General features: G+C 38.7%; 1 protein-coding gene and 1 long non-coding RNA gene across 8 annotated transcripts; one reads left to right on the top strand and one right to left on the bottom strand.

The window, feature by feature from the left end:
- The first annotated feature begins 5059 nt into the window (after positions 1–5059).
- On the top strand, positions 5060–19493 carry CDC7 (cell division cycle 7). 7 transcript variants are annotated; one of them, XR_010432737.1, is made up of 13 exons: positions 5479–5699; positions 6727–6875; positions 7836–7919; positions 9231–9366; positions 10007–10100; positions 10209–10351; positions 11074–11323; positions 11880–11981; positions 12948–13120; positions 14326–14408; positions 17232–17381; positions 18306–19149; positions 19182–19493. XR_010432737.1 is itself a non-coding variant. In XM_064664763.1 (12 exons), exons 2-12 carry the CDS (start codon positions 6782–6784, stop codon positions 18680–18682), a joined length of 1686 nt encoding a protein of 561 aa, XP_064520833.1. In that variant the 5' UTR covers positions 5060–5160; positions 6727–6781; the 3' UTR covers positions 18683–19493. The 7 variants fall into 7 exon arrangements, 6 of the variants coding, with proteins under 6 accessions (XP_064520833.1, XP_064520830.1, XP_064520832.1 ...); XM_064664763.1 differs by lacking the exon at positions 5479–5699 and adding an exon at positions 5060–5160 and having other exon boundaries at positions 18306–19493; XM_064664760.1 differs by lacking the exon at positions 5479–5699 and adding an exon at positions 5271–5472 and having other exon boundaries at positions 18306–19493.
- LOC135418914 (uncharacterized) lies at positions 9531–18365 on the bottom strand. Its single transcript, XR_010432738.1, has 3 exons — positions 18285–18365; positions 10597–10707; positions 9531–9611 (listed from the first exon to the last, which is right to left on the bottom strand). It is a non-coding gene; the product is annotated as an uncharacterized LOC135418914 (long non-coding RNA).
- Positions 19494–20380: the final 887 nt, after the last annotated feature.

Below are 20380 nucleotides of genomic sequence, written 5' to 3'. Positions count from 1 at the left end.
TCCCAAACCAGGGTTCAGCACTGGGGCTCAGCACCATAGGCAGCCTTCTTCACAGCACAGGTAGAACTGAGTTCACACAGGATTACTCTGACTATGATCTGTACCTGAAGGGAATATTAATTGCTGGTCACTTAAATGATGATTTAAAGGCCAGGCAGCTTCAGACTGTAGATTGTACTGTCACACATGCAGCTAATACTCAGTTCACAGACTCTGCCCAGAGAAGGCACATCATTTTCCCTACCTGCTTCTCCCTGGCATTCCTTGTAGTCTCTCTTAGGCATCTTTTCTTTACTCAAAATTATTTCAGTGTGTATGATTAAAAAAAGGTATTAAATTGCTCTGTTCCTTTCATAGGCACTTCTTGGAACTTAGTAATGAGGATGGGTTTAGTCCATTTTCCAGCAATGCCTCTGCCAAGGAGAAATGCATAAAGAGTATTTCATCTGGATAACCCAATGTTTCCATTACAATCACATAACGTCTAATTATGTACTCCATAAATCTTCATATTTTGTTATGAAGCTCATAATAACAAAGTCTGATAAATAGATTCTCTCTCATGGCCACTACCAATTGAGTAGAAAAAAAACTTATTTATGAAGCTTTATTAATAAAATCTGAATAATTCAAACAGCTTCTTCAGTGAAGAAACAGCAGTAGAGTATATTCTTATTTGCATATAAATGAAATGATGCTTTAGTGTCAGAGTGAAGAATTAAATAATATGAATTTTTACAGTGCAGTCCTGACAGCCTCATAAATATTATGGTCATAAGTTGCAGTTTCCTAAAAATCTCATTTTATCTTTTATTACAAAAATATGACCAAAGGGCCAAGTCCTGCTCATTTTACATGTGTGAGTATTCCCAATGACAACACAATTTTTCAGTAAGTGAGGTTACCAGATTCAGCCTTATGTCAGCTAGTGGAGCAAAAGCACAGTGTTATCTACATATCTATTAGGAGACCAGAATCTCGTATTTAACCATGAGAAAAACCTTGTGTGTTGGTGAAATATAACAAATAACAAAGAAAACTGTAGGTCTACATTCAAAGAGGCAATATACAACAGCAGGAAAGGAAAAGCACACAGCTAATGCACATAAGATGCCAGTTTTGCCAGTTATGCAGGTACCAGTTTGGCCAAGCCCAATATTCCTGTTAGGCTGTAAATAATCACTAAAGCTACAGCAAATATAAGAATACTTAAATTACTGTAAATGGATTTTTACTTCTGAGGAAAGCTCTGATTTTGTGTATTTTCTTCTAAAGGTTGAAAAAGAGCAGCTATAGAGAGAGCTGAGCTGGATGAAATGCATTCTCCTAGAGGTCAAATAAAGGTGAAGGCCATGGGCACTACTTAAGAAACTTCTCTGAGAGATGTTGTGCAGTCTCAGGAGCTGGGACAAGAAGTGTGTGCCCATCTTCCCATAACCTGTCAGTGGTATTTTTCCAGCCACAGTGCTGTGCAAGTAGGACAGGATAGTCAAATACAGATGAGGCATACATTAAAAGGAAAGCTAAACTTGGGGTGATAGGAGGAAAAGAATTATTTATAGAGGTTTTGGAAAGTTTATAAATCAAAGAAATTTATCTATAAAGTCTAAAGAAGAGAGACAATGGGAGTATATAGTCTTATCTCCTGTAAATTACAGGCAACTGTTATTTAACCATGAACTGAGCCTGCTGGACTTCAACACAACATAGCCTGTGTTTGGATAGCCTGCATTTTTCAGGGAGGCATTGAGTCTCAATTTGAAGACACTGAGAGCCAAGGAATCAACCACAGCACTTGTTTATTCCAAGGATTATTTGTTATCAGTGGTACTGAACTAGGTACTGAACAGTACACTATTTTATTTTGCTTAATTCCAGCTGCTAGACATTACTCCTTCTTATTTAACTCTGGTAGGTTCAAGTGGCCCTTATATTCAATATTTTCCCTGTGCATATATGTATACATTGTTATCAACTTACCTTTAAATCTCTTTGGTTCAGTGAGTAGTTTAAGATTTTTAGTTCTTCAATTACATGGCATTTGCTCTGATTTCAGATCTTCTCTATACTCACTTCATTTTTTCCAGTATCCATCTTGCAATATGAGTATCAGAACTGGCTCAACCACCATCATAACTTCGCACATACAGGTAGAAATTGTCAGCATTAACAGCTGTGCTCTGTCTATAAGTCAAGGTTTGCACAAACCCTTTCTGCTACAGCAAACTCATCAGCTTACTTAGCTTGTCCTTTTTAAACTTTTCCATTGTGTAGGAGAGTCTACATTCCTTATTAGGTATATATTGATAGATTTTATTAAAACGTACATTGTTTGAATGAGATCCAGTTTATAAAAGGTCAAGAATTCCTCTGTATCTTTGCCTGAAGTAATTTTTATATCTATTTTTAACTGCCTTTAAATAGGCCGTAGAGACTGCTATATTGTGGTATGTTTTCTGACACCACAATAACTCTTGATATTTCAGATATAACTGATCAGAAAGTGCTGGCAGACACAGTCACTGCCACATCCAAGAGCATTATTCTAGGGCTGTGCTCATTTGCATGTGAGAGCAAAGCTGGCAATCTCAGCTTTCCTGGTTAAGGAATGGAAATGGAAAATGAAAAACAAAAAAAAGGATCTTAGTCCCATGGTTTTCAAATCAATCTCTTCATGTTAGTGCAAGACTCATGAGTCCTGAATGATTGAATTTGACAGTATTCCTAAAGGGCACAATAGCGTGAAGAGATTTGTCTCAACCTGGTGCCAAAGAGAGCAAAATTTTGCCATAGAATCATATTGCTAACAGAAAGAGTAATTAAAAGTTGGAAAGCATGTGTCATTCAGGCTAATGAAAACTGAATGGCACATTTAATAGTCTCTACTGTCATTAAAATTGAATTTTGTATATATGCATATTTGTATATATATTTTTAATACTGCCATTAAATATACTTTTATTTGCTCATTTCCAAGTAGTTTCTGGTTTCTAATTTATGAACAGATGTTCTTGGCATCAAGGGGATGTTAAGGATCTCCTACCTCTGTTTGTGCTGGATACATTCATCGGTTACCTTCCTGGACCTTGCTTATCAGTTTTTCAAGGCTGGAAGACAGTACAAACACACGGAGGCTTCTAGTTTAATTGACCTAGGAAGAGGTTAATAGATGTGCTCTAGTGTCAGCATGGATTCTTTTAGGCCTGTCAGCAGATACAAAAAGTTTGATTCAGCTGCAGATTCTGGCAGCAGTGGATGCAATCACACAGCAATGTTTGGATCCTTTCTTGGCAAGCTCCCAGAGGTGGGCTTTGGTGATGGCTTGTCAGCCATAAGGAATGTTCTGCATGGGCCTGTGTTGTCATTTGGCTTCTCATCCTTCATATCCAACCTAGAGATAAAGCCACAAGACAATGCAGCAGTTAGGCTCGCAGAGCATTAGATGTTCTGCTTTGTTTGTCATATTCTGTTGATGCAATTTCTTCTCTTTCCTTCTGAGAAGTTCCTACTGTGGTGCATTGTTAGAACTGGATCTCAGTGTTGAATGATAAGGTAGAGCCTTCTTTGCCCCAAGAGTGAAGGAGTTTCTGCTAATCCAAGCCAACAGGAAAGAAGGAGTGTCTCCTGCTGTAGGAAAGGCACAGAAGTTGTGCAGAAGCAAATCAGAAGCTATGTCTTTACCTATTCTACATTAATTCAAAATAAAGCAAAAATAAGCTGGAGATATTTAAGCAAATACTGAGGAAATACAGTGGAAAAGGTACACCTAATCTGTCACTCTCCCATGAAGATGTACATGGAGATAGACATTGATGAAGAAGTGACTTTTGAGAAGACATTCATATGAGGAGTCATAATCAATTTGACTGAACTTCCACCTTAAACAGAGGATAGGCAAGAAAGAACAGAATTTGGCCTACATTATTTTGTCATTATCCCTCATTTAATTCATGTTTAGTATAATCTGCTTTTAAATACTGTCACCCTTAACTGAAATTATTGAGCTAGCATACTTAACTTTGCTTAATGTCAAACTGCTGCCCTGGCTTATTAGAGCCCTAAAGAGAAAGTGTAAATTAGAACAACTGTTGGGAAAAACCCCGCACACATCAAACCTCACCACTGAAAACCACCAAAGCAGCTCAGCAACTTGATTCTGCACCCTCCTTTTAGACTGTATAATACGAAATGCAAATTAGCAAAAGTGGTGGAACCTGTTTCTGCTTTTAACAATTTGTTAGCCTAAGCACAGCTTGTTATAATGTAAAGTCACATTAGAATGTTGCCTTGGAAACTTTGTCAACCTCAGGTTTGGTTGTTATTTACTAAGGGCTGCAGTTACAGATCCCTACCTGAAGCATGCAATAAACAAGAGTGTTTTAGTTTATATTCTAATAAACAAGAGCTCTGTGCAACAGTGAGTGCAGGGGAGCTACTCTTTAACAAGAGCAATGTTATTTTACCTTAAAAATTGATCAAAGTGGATAAAAGACAAAAAGTGCTAATTCTCTTATTTGCAGACAGGCAACTGCATTGGTTTCGGTAAAATCCAACTACTTCAAATATCAGCAAAACATTATTCCACTAAATTTCCTACTCCTGCTCATTGCTAGTCAGTGGTTACAGCGGAGACCAGAGCCAAGATGCAAATTCAATTTGTGTTCAGTGCGATCCTTCTTCTTGTGTAATCAGGTAATAAGGCAAAGCTGCAAGCCAAGCTGTTCCCCGTTATTACGGTGTGAGCGAGGCCGCTCCACGGCCTCTGGGCTATTTGACTGAACTCACAGCGGAGCTAATGAGGACGAGATCTTATTGGGGACAGTAATTATTTCGCAATAACCACAAGCAAAAAAGAAAACCTAAGGGCCGAAGACTGTTGCAGGGGGCACGAACACCAGTAAAACACCCCGCCCCGACGGCGCCGGGCCCGGGGGGCGGCACCGGTGACTCGCGCCAGGCCCCGCCCCCGCTTCGAACCCCCCGCGCCGCTGTGGGCGGGCCCTTCCCCGGCGCCCGGCCAATCGTAGCACGTCTTTCGCCGCGCGGCGCCGCCATTGGCCGGGGCCGCGGCTTCCGCCGAGGGCCGGGATTGGCGGCGGCGCGCGCGCGGCGAAAGGGCGGCAGCAGCAAAACGCCGGGGCGGCGCGCGCCAGTGTCCGCGTGAGTGTCCGCCACCGCGCGAGCCCCTCCCGCCCCGCGCGACCCCCGCCCGCCACCCCCTCCCGCACCCCCCTCCCTCCCCGCGGCCCCGTCCATGGCGGCCCCGGGGCTGGCGCGGCCCCTCCGCGGGGACGGGGCCCGGCACGACCCGCCCTGACGCGGCCTCTCCGCCTGTGGGGGACCTGCTCCGCGCGTCCCCGCCCCTCCGCTGCCGGCCGGTCGCCGCGGAGGCCCTTCCCCTGCGGTGCTGAGCGGCGACCCCGCGGCCGCAGCTGAAGGGCCCGTCCCGCGTTCTCCCCGCTGCGCCCGCCCGTGAGTCCCGCGGCCGGTGGCGAACCCTGGGACGGGCGCTCGGGCCGCGGCCTCACCGTCAGGGGCTGTCCCGCAGAGCCGGTGACGAGCCCCGGGTGCTCCCCTTGGCCTGGCAGCGGTGACACCCCCGGTGCGAACTGAAGTGCTGGAGGCGGGACGGCTGTTGCCTGTCTTGGAACAGACGGATTTACTGTATCAGTATCCGTATTGCACTCTTTGTGCTGCCGGTGAGGCCCTGCTGTTACAGGTTTGGAACAGGCTCATCTGCCTGCTCAACACTGGCAGAGGGAGTGTCTGAAACCTCTCTAATCTCATTCCAGTAATTTCCAAGTCCCACTCTCCAGCAAAGCTCTGTCAAAAAAGGAGGCTGTTGCTTGTCCCTGTTCTGTTACACATGGATGACAGACTAAAGGTAGCTCGAATTCTTTGGGGACAAAATGTATTTCCAGCTCATAGCTGAAAGAGATGAATCCTTTCATTGGAAGTTTTCCAGAATATGTTTCCCCTGTGAAGAAAAGTTCATCCAGAACTTTGAAGGTTTGACAAAGTAACAAGCAAGGAAGGTTTTTGAATGGAACTAGTGTGGGGAACTGTCAGAGGTGGTGCTTCCAGGCTCACTTATCACCCATTATTCTGCCCTGGGGCTTCCTGCCACTCTTTCACTCATGAAATAGAATTATTGGGGTTTTTTTGATTGTATGGTATTAACTGTAAATTTACTAATTTGCAGTTTTATGTAGTATTCCCAATATTTGGGAAGAAGCACTTCAAAATAAGCCTATGTTATTTTTTCTTGTTATGGTGGGAGGACAACAAATAATTATGCCTTTTGTTGAGATTATCTAGGAGGGAGAGAAATCTCTTGTATTGAGAAGATATTTTTTATAATTTCTTTCAGGTTTTCTGTCTTTCTACAGCTGTTGCAGTGTGCAATGCAGCTATTTCCGTGTGCATCAGTTCCTTGCCTTTCAAAGCAAACTTCAGGGGAAAGACAATGCTTTAATATGAATGAGAAAATGTGAAAGATGAAAGAAAATCATTATCTAAGCTTATCTTGCAGTCTTTCTTCCCTTCACTGCTCTTCCCTTTTACTAGAGATAGAGTGGGTTTACTGGTTTGGTATTTCTCTGGGATAATGGATGACACTTTGTTGTTTTAGGTAACATAGAGGAACTCCTCAGACTCCCTAAATCTCATCTTAAGGACTGAGTGCAGGGCCAGGAAGTGTCTTACCAGATATGCTTGCTCCCCCAGGTGTCCAGAAGTGGCCCTCGAAGTCTTGGATTTTTTACTTGAGATTTGTTTTGTGATGGAGACGGTGTTGAAGTCTCACCGTGATGAACAGCACCCTCATCAGGCTGAAGACTTCCACAGGAAGCTTGAGCAGAACAGCAAGCTTTCAGGTATGCGCTGAAATAGGAATTGTTAACATTATGTTTTGTTGCTGGCATGCTGCTTCATCACTTCAGGAAGTTTCAATATAGATTATAAGCCTGTCTGTATATGGTCCTGGTGTATAAAGAATTAATGAAATGAAAACATTTGAGGTGGCTTTTGATTTTAAGTTTATTCCTGCTTTTTATGTGTTACAATTTGTCACAATTTGCTAAATTTACTATTTATTTATTATAGAATATGTTACTATAAGAGGATACTAGAATTCAAAAAAGCTAGCCCTGGAGAATAAAACTCTGACCAAACAAAAGAAGTGAATTCTTATGCAGGGTATAGAAAACACTTAAAGTACAAGAATTTGTAAACTGAATGGAAGACTACGTGATTTTTTTTAAATAATACAGTATAGCATCCTTGTCGTGCCATCTAGTGATTGCAGCACAAAGTGCAGCAACTTAAATGCAGACCAAACATGGGGTTTGATGTTTACTATTTTAAGAAAGTGTGAAAGATTGCATTATTGATCTTAAAAGTATATAAAAAATAATTCCTCTTCTGCATTTTTGATATGCATCTGGTGGATATGCACCTGTGCTTACAGAAACAACTATTACAGTTTTGTCCTGTGTGAAATTGATATTGCAAATCTCATGTAAACATTTGGCAATGAGCTGTAGATGTTGTACTAATCAGAAGGCTTTTGCCCTCTCAGGATCTCCTAGGTATCAGATGAGTAAAAAATAATTTTTTAAATGCTGCAGCTTATAAGGGAGTGGGATGAATAACAATATCAAGTATGCAGATGGTAATGTCAGCAGGGATAAGATACCTTTGTGCTGTTTTTTCCTCTGTATATGTGAATTCATAGTCCTGTGAACTGAAGTGTAATTTGTGATCTCAAATATACATCAGATATTGAATCAAGTAGTAAAGTTCCTAACTTATTTTCCCTGTTCTTTCCACCACAGGAATAAAAAAAGATATTGAAAAACTTTATGAAGCGGTGCCACAGCTTGTAAATGTGTTCAAAATTAAGGAAAAAATTGGAGAAGGTAAATGTTTCATTTTAGCTTGCTTAGACTTAGATTTCTTTTGGCATTTCTAATTTAAAAAGTATAAATCTAAGATCCCAATATATGCAGTTTAATCCAAATTCCTTTTTGACTTACTACTTGGTCTCTGTAGGAATTCTAATAGCTGAGCTCATAGGTGTGTTAATTAGGAACATTTTCAAGCTATTTTCTTGAAAATCTGGTATATTAAAGCCTTTTAAAACAACACTGCAATTTTGACAATTAAAAATTTTTGAGGTAGATTCAAGTAAATAAGTCTTAACATTCCGTTCTTTTTCTCCTTTACGTGAGAAGTCTATTTATTTTACTCTTGGGAGCAAACAATGCTTTTCAAAAATACCACTTGCAGTTTGGCAGCACTATGAGAAAACAAGCTTCAACTTAGGATTCCACTCTGGAGTCACTTTCATTTTAGCAGTTCTCACCACCAAAAATAATGTCTTAAGTCAGCTTGGTAACTCTTGTTGCTGTAATCACTTATATTGAAGGCATGGGTCTCTAGATTTTTATTTTTTTTAATGAGTGCAAAAAGTATTTCAGAGTTTTTGCTGGCCTTTTTATGTATGTGTTTACTCAGACTCTTGAACTAGCATGATGCAGACACAATACTTAAAATGTAATTAAAAGTAATTTGTATTCTTTATTCGTATGGAAGAACACTTCAACTTGTGTATTCAGATATCTCAGTTCTGAATTAACCTCCTAAGAGGTATATTAGGATATCCTTAAAATTAAATGGATGGGTAAGTTTATTGTGAAGCCTGAAAAATCCCTTTCTCAGATGAATGTCACATTCTTTGTGCTAATGCTCTGGGAAAACAAACAATAGGAGTCACACATCATGTGAGAAGCCTTACTTTATAGATAAGGTACAGAATTAAGAAAAAATGTAGCAATTTCAGAAGTGCTTTGAATAGCAAAGGCAGTGCCTTCCACATTAGCATTATATAGTCCTCTTACATTGTAGAGAGAGGAGTTGGATGTCAGATGAAAGTAAGCTACCTGAACAAGAAAGCAAATCAAAGATAGGAAATTTACATTCAAAGAGCTCTGTGTCCCAGGCAAGTTAGACAGTGTTATATTTGCATTTTTACTGACATAAAAAACTTGTATACAAGATCACGGAATTCAGTAGTAGAAAAAAGGAACTGGATTTTTCTCTTTTAGAATCTGCTTTTGATGTGGTATCAAATACACTGCAGGATTGTGAACAGTTACATCACTTCTGTAAAAAGCTGCATTGACCTAATTAAAAATGTTAAAGACAGTGTTTTTCTTCCTTGTTTACAGGTACTTTTAGTTCTGTTTACTTGGCCACAGCACAACTACAAACTGGATTAGAGGAAAAAATGGCTCTGAAACACTTGATTCCAACCAGCCACCCTCTGCGAATTGCTGCTGAACTTCAGTGCCTCACAGTAGCAGGGTACATAAACAAAAAAATTATGATTGTCATGACTAAACTGCTGAACATTGTCTCACTGCTCTGTATTTATTTATTTTAAATTTTGGCACTTCTCTTGCTTCTTTTTTAACCACAGACATGAAAATTCTTTTTATCGAGAGCAAATAACAAATGGAGTGTCTTACCTGTAAAGGATGCCCCTTTCTGCTAATCTCAGTTTGCAGAGGGTGCTCTGTTTTCCATCTGAGAAATTCCATGATGTTTCTCTGTGAGAACAAAAATTCCAGTTCTGAAATGCTTTGAAAAAAAGAATCTCTTCATTAGAAAATGTGGTTTTAGGAATGAATACTTGTTGCCAGAGTGTGCTGAATAACACCTTCTTAAAGTAGTTGGATCGTGAAGGTTAGGTAGTTACAGGGTAACTACAGCGGTAACTACAAACCACGGCCCCACAAATAATCTGTGGTACCCTCATTGCAAATTGCAGAACTCAAATGGAACATAGCAATGAGCAGCAACAGCACAACTACTGATTGCTGATAAGACTGCTGTCAAGATATAAGTTAGTATTAAAAGAAAGCCTGACTGAATTTTTTAAGAAATAAAGAAAAATAAATGTTCATCTTCTGATCTTTATTCAGTAACATTACTTTTCTTCTAGGGGACAAGATAATGTTATGGGAGTTAAATATTGCTTTAGGAAAAATGATCATGTGGTTATTGTTATGCCATACCTGGAACATGAATCCTTCTTGGTGAGTCTATTTTAATGTGTAGTAAAACATTTAATTAAGAGCAGTTGCATAATTATTCTGTAATTATTCTATGATTCTATGAATTACAGTATCCAAATAATCTTTCAGGACATTCTGAATTCTCTTTCCTTCGAAGAAGTGAGGGAATACATGTTTAACCTGTTCAAAGCATTGAGGCGCATTCATCACTTTGGTATTGTTCACCGTGACGTCAAGCCCAGTAACTTCCTCTACAACAGGCAGCTTAAAAAGTAAGTCTGGCCATACTGTGATCTCATTTGGGGATGTGTGCCTTGGCAGAACAGAGTCTATTAGGCTTTTAGGCTTCTTTCCTTCCAGCTGCATAACACGTGCTTAAGTAATAAAGCTAAAAAAGGTGGGTTTTTTTAATTTGTAATACTTTTCTTTCAGTGTTTAGGGATTTAAGGAGGGAAGAATTTTTTTTTAAAACTTAAGATAATATCTTCGAACTACTACAGAACTAATGTAGCCTTACCTGTTTGAAGACTCAAATTTCAGTAGTATTTGCCAGAAGTCTGTCAAAAATTTCAGCATTGTTAGTCTTGTCTGTCTTCACTTCTACATTTGTCCTCTGCCCGTCAGAATCCTGCAAGAGTGAAGTTACTTGTACTTGACTGTTGGTTGAAGGTTTGGAGCTGTAGGATTAAAACCCCAGAAATCAGTTGCTGGGAATATTTTTTTAACACCATTGAAGATAGTATGCACTTGAGAAGATTTTGGGACAAGAAACAATGAAGTAAGAGTGGTATAGGGTAAAAAACATTGAGGGGATAGGTTAAGATGGAACACAGGAGGTGAAGGAAGAAAACAGGACTGTGATGCTGGCAGTAGTACAGATAAGCAACATATTGAACAAAATGTGAAAGAAAGATAAGTAAGCAAGTAATGAATAGTAAACTGAAATGATGGATAGATACTTTGTGACTCCTGATTCTAAATTTGTGTATTTCAGGTATGCCTTGGTAGATTTTGGCTTGGCACAAGGAACCCCTGATACAAAAATTGAACTTCTGAAAACTGCCCACTCTGAAGACCAGCAGGAAAGTTGCTTGCAAAATAATCCCATTGTAGCCTTGGGAAATGGGGCTTCTGTCAGTGACACAGCACCTAAACAGATAGCTCAACAGTCAGCCTCAAAAGCAGCTGACAGAAAGTCCAGCTCACTTTCAAAAGCACAGATTAAACAAGGAAGAGGAGGAAAGGTTCTCAGTCTCTTTCATTAATATTGTTGTATATGTTTAATGTGTTCCTTCATCCAACAGGGGGAGATGCAATACTTGCACAGAAGCCATGTGTGCACATCTTGCAGGGCCCCAGAGGGATGCACAGAGGCTACTCCTATGTAACTGTATTGGCTTCATCATTATCTGTTTAATATAATACAGTGCCAAAGGCTGTATGAAACCCTAGCACGGGTTACTATTTAGACAGCCTTAAATCCTTTTTTAAGAGACATGTACAGTGAAACTCCTCCCCAAGCCAATAATTATTCACCTGTATTTAGTTATTGCATAACAAATGCAGTACAGACTACACTCAGATTGTCTTGGGGCACTTCTGAGGTGTGATTTGTTTTGTAAGCATGTTTGCTGTTCTGTCTAGACCATGTTTTCTTCATCCACAGTAAACTGATGCCTGAAAATGACTTACATGCAGCTGTTCATGTTTTATGTCACTTCACACTTTTTTTTTTTGAACTGTCAGTATCCAGCTGTGTGTTAGATCGGATCCTTATTGTCCTTTTCGTTGGTATTGCAGGAGGACTCTGTGCACCATTCTGTCCAGCGCTCTGTCTTTGGAGAGAGGAATTTCAATGTCTACAGTTCCACATACCAGGAGAACTCAAGTACAAAAGTAAAAGTATGACTCATCAGTAGGATCAATCTGTTACATATTTGGAAAATTATAGAACTGGTGGTTCTTTAAGACTGGACACCTCTCCAGGATAATGCGGAACTAAAAGTTTTTGAGCAGATTATTAAGTGTGCCTTTGCTCAAAGGCTTAAGGATTTTTTCATTTCTGTTTCAGTCCCTTTTGAAACTCTTGAACAACTAGGCTGTCTCCCTAGCTGATCTTGTTTGGATGCTAAATTAATCTTTTTTCCTGTACCTGTATCTGTGTAACTGATCACAGAATCATAGAATATGCTGAGTTGGAAAGGACCTATCAGGATCATTGAGTCCAACTCCTTGTCCTGCACAGGGCACCCTGAGAAACACACCACGTGTCTTGAGAGCATTGTCCAAACACTTCTTGAACTCAGACAGGCTTGATGCCATGACCACTTCCCTGGGGAGCCTGTTCCAGTGCTCAACCTCCCTCTACTTATCTTGTGCCACTTTTTTTTTCTTTTGCATATGAAGCTGAGGATAAAACTTGTAACTATTTTTTTGTCATTTGTCTAATATGACAAGGGGGAAACCCAACTAAATTAGAGGGTTTTGTCAACAGTGAGTATTTTATTGTAGAATTAGGGTTAGTGCCTGAGTGTTGCTGTGGCTTTTCATATTCTTTACTTCTTATTCTCATATTGAGCCAAAAAAATTCTTGAAACATTATACTAACTTGAAAAATACTTGGCTTGCAGCTTCAGAATATCTAATATATATATTGGGTTTTAGTAAACACTGAAAAATGTCTTCTGAAGGGGAAGGAGAGGAAATCAGAATATTTAGAAAGCTCCAGTGTCTGTTTTATAGATGTTGTGATACTGTTAAAAAAGATTTGGTGTCTTCTGTCCTAAAATTGCAGCTTCTTGCTCACGAGCATTGGTTCAATCTTAGTATTTTAAATATGTCACTTTCTCTAAAATATCTACATTGCAGCTTATAAAACAAGCAAAGGTGATAGATGTTTCATCTAGGAAGTTAGTAACAAAGAAGAAGATTATTTTTACCAAAACTGTGAGCAATGGGGCAGCCAGGAAAGCTGCCGGTCCCTTAGACCTGCCCTGTGACTGTTACGCAACGGACAGAGTTTGCAGTGTTTGCCTTTCAAGGTAATTTGCTTTGATAATGTTGTAAAATTTGTGAAATTGCCCACTCTGATGTCAAACAAAGTCAGAAACTTAGATTTACTAGACAGTTCATTTAGTAGGTGAAAGATAGGATTTGATCTCTTAAACTCTTAAAACTGAGTACTCTTTTTAAACAAGAGTAGTTCATGGAATTTGTGGGATAATTGGTTCACTGCTATCTGCAGCAACTAAGATCCTCTGTTAATGATTTTTTGTTGTATTTAATTATTCACCTACATGTGTTGTAGAAAATTGCTTGAGTTAATTACAACACTTAGAAAAGACAATACATCAATCTGTCATTAGTAGTTATCTTATAGGCCTAAATCATGCCAACAGTTGGGATTCTGGAAATGGTGAAATGTAGAATAAAAAGCAAACCTGACTGTTTTTATATTAATTTAAAAAAATAATAGAATCACAGAATGGTTTGAGTTGGAAGGGACTTTAAAGATCATCCAGTTCCAAGCCCTTGCCATGGGCAGGGACACTTTTCACTAGACCAGGCTGCTCAAAGCCCCGTCCAGTCTGGCCTTGAACACTTCTAGGCAGGGGCATCCACAGCTTTTCTGGGCAACCTGTGCCAGTGTCTCCTGTTAGAGAATCTTAGTAGCTCAGTTCAACTCCGTCCCTCTGCAGTTAGTTTTGATTATGATATACTATTGCCTTTTATCCCCACATTATTTTTTAAATAATGATAATTTCGCAGCTTTTAGTTAATGACAGGTAATATCTTGTCAACACTCAGAAAGAGCTAACCTTAGTTTGCTCTGGACTAATACAAAGCCAGAGCATATACTTCAAGAATCTCTTGCATTTTTTGCCTTTGGTGAATTAGTTTCAACTTCAAAGTGTGCTATGAAAACTAGACTTTAACAAACATTATGCTGCTCTTGGATGAAACTAGAAAAGGTCATTGTGAATTAAGTATGCAGTAAGTATTTCTCTGGTACTATCTTATGCTAGATAATACAATAAAAATATAATAGATAATATAATAAGGCTATGGCCTTATGCAACATAATGTCATGCTAGATAAGATGCTTCAAAGTTCTATAAAACTTGAATAAAGTAGGGTTAGGCTGTTTACACATCTTACATAAATATATTCTAAAAATAATATTAAGTGTTATTAGAACTTATTTATCAACATTTATATTCTGAATATGTTTACTTCTTATTACAAGGCCTCAACAAGTTGCTCCCAGGGCAGGAACACCTGGATTCAGAGCACCAGAAGTGTTAACAAAGTGCCCCACTCAGACCACAGGTACTACACAACGAACCAAAACAAATGCCTTTTCTCACCTTTTGATCCTTCTAATTTATGCATATTTTGTTGTCTTTTTTTTTATTGGAGGATTTTTTAACATGTGAAATTAATTTTTTCATCCCTTCTAACCCTTATCAAACATTTCCTGATTTTAATTAAAAGTTTATTATTAGGAGGAAGAACAAGTCATGAATATTTTTCTTGTGTTTGAAACTCGAATGTATCTTTATTCATTTGAGGGTTAGGGCCACATGCAGGAGTGGAATATATTTTTTTAAAAAAGCCATAATTTTTATCAAGTTTTTTGGCTTATTTATTCAAGAAAGATCTTGAATAAATCTTGGGGAAAGGACATACTGTAGACTTTTCTAGACAGATTGTCACATACTTTACTGTCATAGCGGGCATAATTAATGGTAGAATTGCAAATGGGTTCTAGAAAGCATCATTTATTGATTTTTATCACAATTTTTACTTTTCACTAGTGCTTTAAATAGCTAGTCTGTAAAAATAGCATAATCTTACTAAAATTTTAATTTCTCAGTGTTAAAGTCTATTTAACAAGATTCAGTAGTTTGGGTAAATATCAGGACACAGCAGAGGGATGGTTAATACATTAGGTGTTGCAAGCAACATGGAAGAGGTTGTGCCTACCTAAGGCTGGAGAGCCAATACAAGCAAAGTTACCCATTACACATTTGGTGTATGACTAGGAGTTTTGACTCATGAAAAAATACAAATGTCCTCAAAAGGTGGATTTAAAATAATAGGTTTTAGCCACTTTTTTTTCTGAATACTTTTTGAGAAAGTTGACAATTTTCAGTAGTTAAAGTGTGTATACACACTCAAAATAGACTTAACAATACATTTGATCAGTTTATGCCTAGATAGTTTACTGTTATTTGAAACAATGTCTGTGCTGTGGGTATGACTGGGATTTCAGAGATATGGCAGCTTGTTTGGAGTTCTTGTGCCTGTGCTGTAACAGCCAGCTTTATAGGCTACAAGCCATCCAGAAATCTAGGACAAGTTTAGACAATCCCTGAATCTGTCTAGACAGAATTTAGGCAGAAAGAAGACGTACTTGGGAAATCTTGGACACGTGCTGGTGTTAAACATTCTTTCAGACAGTTTTCTATTCTCTAGGGTAATGGAGAGCAGGATTACAGAAAATAGGGGTAAATCTGGAACTCTTGCATGTGGCACTGACATCCCTGAAAGGTCTGAGTGGTGCTGAGCTCCTGTAGTATGTCAACAAAGGCCTTAATTAGAACTGGGTAGACCAATACTAATATTTATGATATTATGTTTTTTTTGAACTAACAAATATTCTTGTCCGCTTCCATCTGGGACTGCTGGAGTCACCTCCTTGTATTCCTGCCAATCTTATGTCTAGTTTTGGTCTCTGTGCTGAGACCAACTTACCAGGTGGATCCAGCTGACTCTATCCAGAGCTACCACCGCGCATCGGACCCAGGTTCACAGTGCAGGGAATACAACCTAAACTCTCAAGCTGATGCTACACAGGTCCATTACCCTTTCACTTGGTTTGTCCTGCTCCCCTTTCCTCACTAGTTAGATAACACTATACAAAAGCATAGGAAAGAACCACGATTTTGATGTCATTCTACAGGATCTTGGAGTCTGTCAATGATCACAGGTCTACCAGAATTGTAGGGCTAGGATTTACTAGCCATTCAGATGTATAATGCCTATTAATTTCAGCAAGAGTTACATAATTAAACCTTTTCAAAGGTCTTGACCTTGATTGCTCCAGCTTACTCAAACACATCCTCAGGGTGATGCCCAAACCCTCAAACATATCATCTTTTCAGCAGTGATACAGTAATATTAAAACTTTTTTACAGGAACTGTGCAGAAGGTAGAAAACTTTTCTGCTGTGAATTGTGCCAAATGATTAACTTGGATTTTTATTTTTTAATAAAAGACGTAAAATCTGGCTTTGCAACTAAGTCAACCTAACACTTTTTTAAAAAATCAAAGTCCCGTGCTGAGTATTTCTAATTAAAACATCCAAATTAATTACTGCCTATTTTGCTACTTATTTTTTGAAGAGGAGCAGGATGACTCTGTCTTTAATTCCCAGCTGTTAATTTTTCTCTTCAAAGTTTGAGAATCCTTCAAACTCTCTCCTTCACTAAACCTCACCATCTCTCAAAATGTGCACCTTAGTGAGCCAAAGAAATTATGGCAGACAGGTATTCTTGTAACTAAAGTTTCCATCAGGCTTTGGCATCTATCCCTAGAGTACTCTCTGTACTCTTCATAACAGAGTGAAAGTGATGAATAAGTTCTACCTATTAGATTTAAACTGCCTATATTGTCAAATGATTTCATATTAGAGAGCAACAAAGTTCATAGTAAGATAAATTTCTTAGTGCTGCCTACAGCCTCATTCCCCAAAAAATTCAGATTCGCATTAATTTGTGAATTGTTTTTTATTTATGACCTTTATATATGATTTTCTTTGTATGAAGTAAAGTTCAAGAAGTATCAAAACTGGGCATTTCATTTGACCCATCTCATCTCCCTGGGTAAAACAACTTTATATATTGTTTTGGTACATTTTAAGTTTATCAAGAAAAACACACTCTCTGCATGAAAGTAGGAAATTATTCTTCATTCTAATTATAGTAATTTCCACTCTTTGCTAAAGTAATTATCTATGTGACTAAAGTCAGAACATAACTTCTGCTGATAGGAACTTCTCAGATCATAATTTCTTTTAAAAGAAGGTTGTGATTTTGTTTGTGATGAAATTGTGAGTTTAGTTATTACTAAATTTGCTTTCCTTTGCAGCAATTGACATGTGGTCTGCAGGAATCATATTCCTTTCTCTGCTCAGTGGACGGTATCCATTTTTTAAAGCAAGTGATGATTTAACTGCTTTGGCACAAATCATGACAGTCCGTGGATCCAGAGAAACCATTCAGGCTGCTAGAACTTTTGGTATGCAAACCTTAATTATGGGGAAAAGGGGAAAAATGTTATTTAATGCTGTGACTTACAATCTGATTTTTTTTTGTTTGTGTATATAAATATATTTTTAGGTTTTAGAGTCATTTTGGAAGTAAATGACACTTTTTGCATGTAAAAACTAAAAGTACTAGTCTATATTTACAGACTTCTAAGATGTTTTTGTACTTTCTGCCTTTTACAATGTGTATATGGGGTGCTTCATGCCACAGTTTTTCCAACCTGTCTACTGCCTTTCACTAAGTCAGGGCTACTTGAGGTGAAATATGCCAACTAAATGTTTTCTACTGGCATTTGGTTAGAATTCTTGAGACAGTGTTTCTATTCCTGCAAAATTTGTCCTGGAGGCTTAAGTCAATATGACTTAATATTTAGATGATGTAAACCTTACTTTCCCCCCACGCCCCAAGAAGAACTAGTAACAACAAAAAACCAAAACCCAACAGCTGGCCTGTTTAAAAAACAGAAAATCACCTCAGCAGAACACACAACAAACCAAAATAACCATTCCCCTAATTGCTTGCAGGCCAAATGCTGCAGCACTTGCTACCTGTATGTGTAACTAACAGCATCAGTGTTCATTCTCTAGACAAAGATGTAAAAATCAGGTGTACAGGGTGGCTGACAACCTGTCACTATGTAACTTCATATAAGCCAAACTGCTTTGTTCTGAGCAGAACTGAGGCTGTGACCCTTCTGAGTTGCTGGGACTATTGCTGTAACAGCATGGCTGGTATGGGGGGGGGGTTGGTTTTGGTTCTTTGATAGGTTTGAGGTGTTTTTCTTTCATTCTGGTTACACTTCGAGACATGAAATTTCTCTGAAACAAACTTGAAAGTTACAGCTGCATAGAAAGTATAATAAAACGTGGCTTACCTGTACAATTTTTTCCTCCAGGTAAATCAGTTGTGTGTACCCAGGTTGTCCCAACTCAAAACCTGCGAACCCTCTGTGAAAAGCTGAGAGGAACAAACAGTGGCTGTAGGAGATCTCAGGGAGAAGTGCCCAACGGGTCTGAAAACGACTCAGCTTTGCCATTTGCAGTAGACAAACCGTGTGCTCCTGAGGCACTTGGGAAACAAATTCAACAACAAAAAAGCTTTCAGGAAGGTGATGGTGCTTTGGAAATTAAGGCAACTGACATGAAAGGATGGGATCAGGTTCCTGATGAAGCATATGACTTACTTGATAAGCTACTAGACTTAAACCCTGCAACAAGAGTAACTGCAAAGGAGGCTTTGTTGCATCCTTTTTTTAAAGACGTAAGACTCTGAGAAGATCCTGTATTCTGTTATTCCTTTCATGTGTTTTATGTGGAAATGAGATACTGAGGCAGTTTTACCTTGTTGCCCTCAACATTTACACTCACTGAAATAACATCACACTGTGCTCTGAACTACTGAAATTTTGTCTTGTACAGTTAGACTGCAAATGTCAGTTTAAGAAATATGTGCAGATGTAAAAGTTACATAAACATCACTAACATGGTCTTATCCTAAGACACTTATGAGGGGTTATTGCTGTGCATACCTGTTCTCTGAAAAAGTTACCTTTGATCAAAAACAACAAAGAAAAAGGGTTTCATAAGCTCTATGCTTAATTCTCGAGATATTCCCTTAAAATTTACAGATTTGCCTTAAGGTATGACCGAAATATGCAAGTATGGAAAAAAGTCTCTCAAGCACTTTCTTATTTCTGCTTTGTTCCTGTTTAGTACATGGGGGACTGAAAATGGAGCAAAGTGTGTTCGTTTTATTCAGACTATTTTCAGAGAACAGTATTACTTTGAAAGTGTTGCTAGAGGAGAGGCCAGGTGCTGGAGGTTATATCATCAAAAGAAAAGCATAACTTTTAAAACTACATTTTTTTTTGTGTCTGGCCTTTCCTACTTAGGCAGTAATAATAAATGCATAGTACTCATTTTGCATAGCCCATATTCCTTAGTGCCACGGGTAACTGTCAGTATTCAATAGGTGCTGCCTTCAGAATGTCTTGTGTGACAGGCATAGATTTGATTTCTGTTATGGAAACTGATTTTTAAAAAAATATCTGTTCAATAAATGATTTGGTTTTATAACTTCAGAAGCTTGTCTAGAGATGCTGTACAAAAATTAGCCAGGTAAGGTTTTCTGCTATGCTTCTGTTTGGGGAAGATCATGCACACTAGTTTCCTGCATGAATTCCTCAGTCTAGAAGACACTTTTCTGATAGCTCTAGTGTGTATGACTGTTATAGTGGAAGTATCTTAATTATCAAGGAAGTCTTACCACAGACTTAGGAGCTGCCTATTGTCTGGTCCTAAGTAGGAAAATCCACCATAATAACCCTGTACATTCAATGTGTGAAGTAAGCTACATTATGTTCAGCAGACGTTTTTCTAAACCCCTTGATAATTCTGGGGACTGAAATGTAATACAGTGTTTTTCCATGTACATTTCTTGAAATGCTAATGGAGTTGTTGCTATAGGAGGTTACAAGCCATTCTGAGAAAAGATTGCTGCTTTGATACCTGTTGCATAACTGGTATGAACTCGTGGTTACAACAGTGCAAAGGTCCTGACCAGGGCTGGGGCTGAAGAGACACTATTTCAATATATTCAAAATCTTGAGCACATAGAAAGTGATGGTAATATTGCTCTGTTCCTGGCATCAGCTGTTAGGGAAAAATATTTGCAGATGTCAGAATATTGATTGCAGAAAATCTTGAAACCCATAAGACCCTGGGGCCCAGGTCTTAGTAATTTTTGCTGTTTATATAATTTCAACACAGCGCGTCACTGAGAAATTATTTATCTAAAGGAACTGTGGCCAAATTTGGCAAGCAGTGCTGTCTGCCAGTGTCTGCAGATGTATTGTTTCCTCCTACGTTCACTCGTGCTGTCTATGGTCTTATGAGAGCACTAGCTGACAGCAAGCGAAAATATGTCAACTATCTGTTGTGAACTTTCTAAGCAACTCCAGCTCTTTAGGCT

This window comes from Pseudopipra pipra, chromosome 9, assembly GCF_036250125.1.
Source record: "Pseudopipra pipra isolate bDixPip1 chromosome 9, bDixPip1.hap1, whole genome shotgun sequence".
NCBI lineage: Eukaryota > Metazoa > Chordata > Aves > Passeriformes > Pipridae > Pseudopipra > Pseudopipra pipra.
This window is presented reverse-complemented; position numbering and strand designations above follow the sequence as displayed.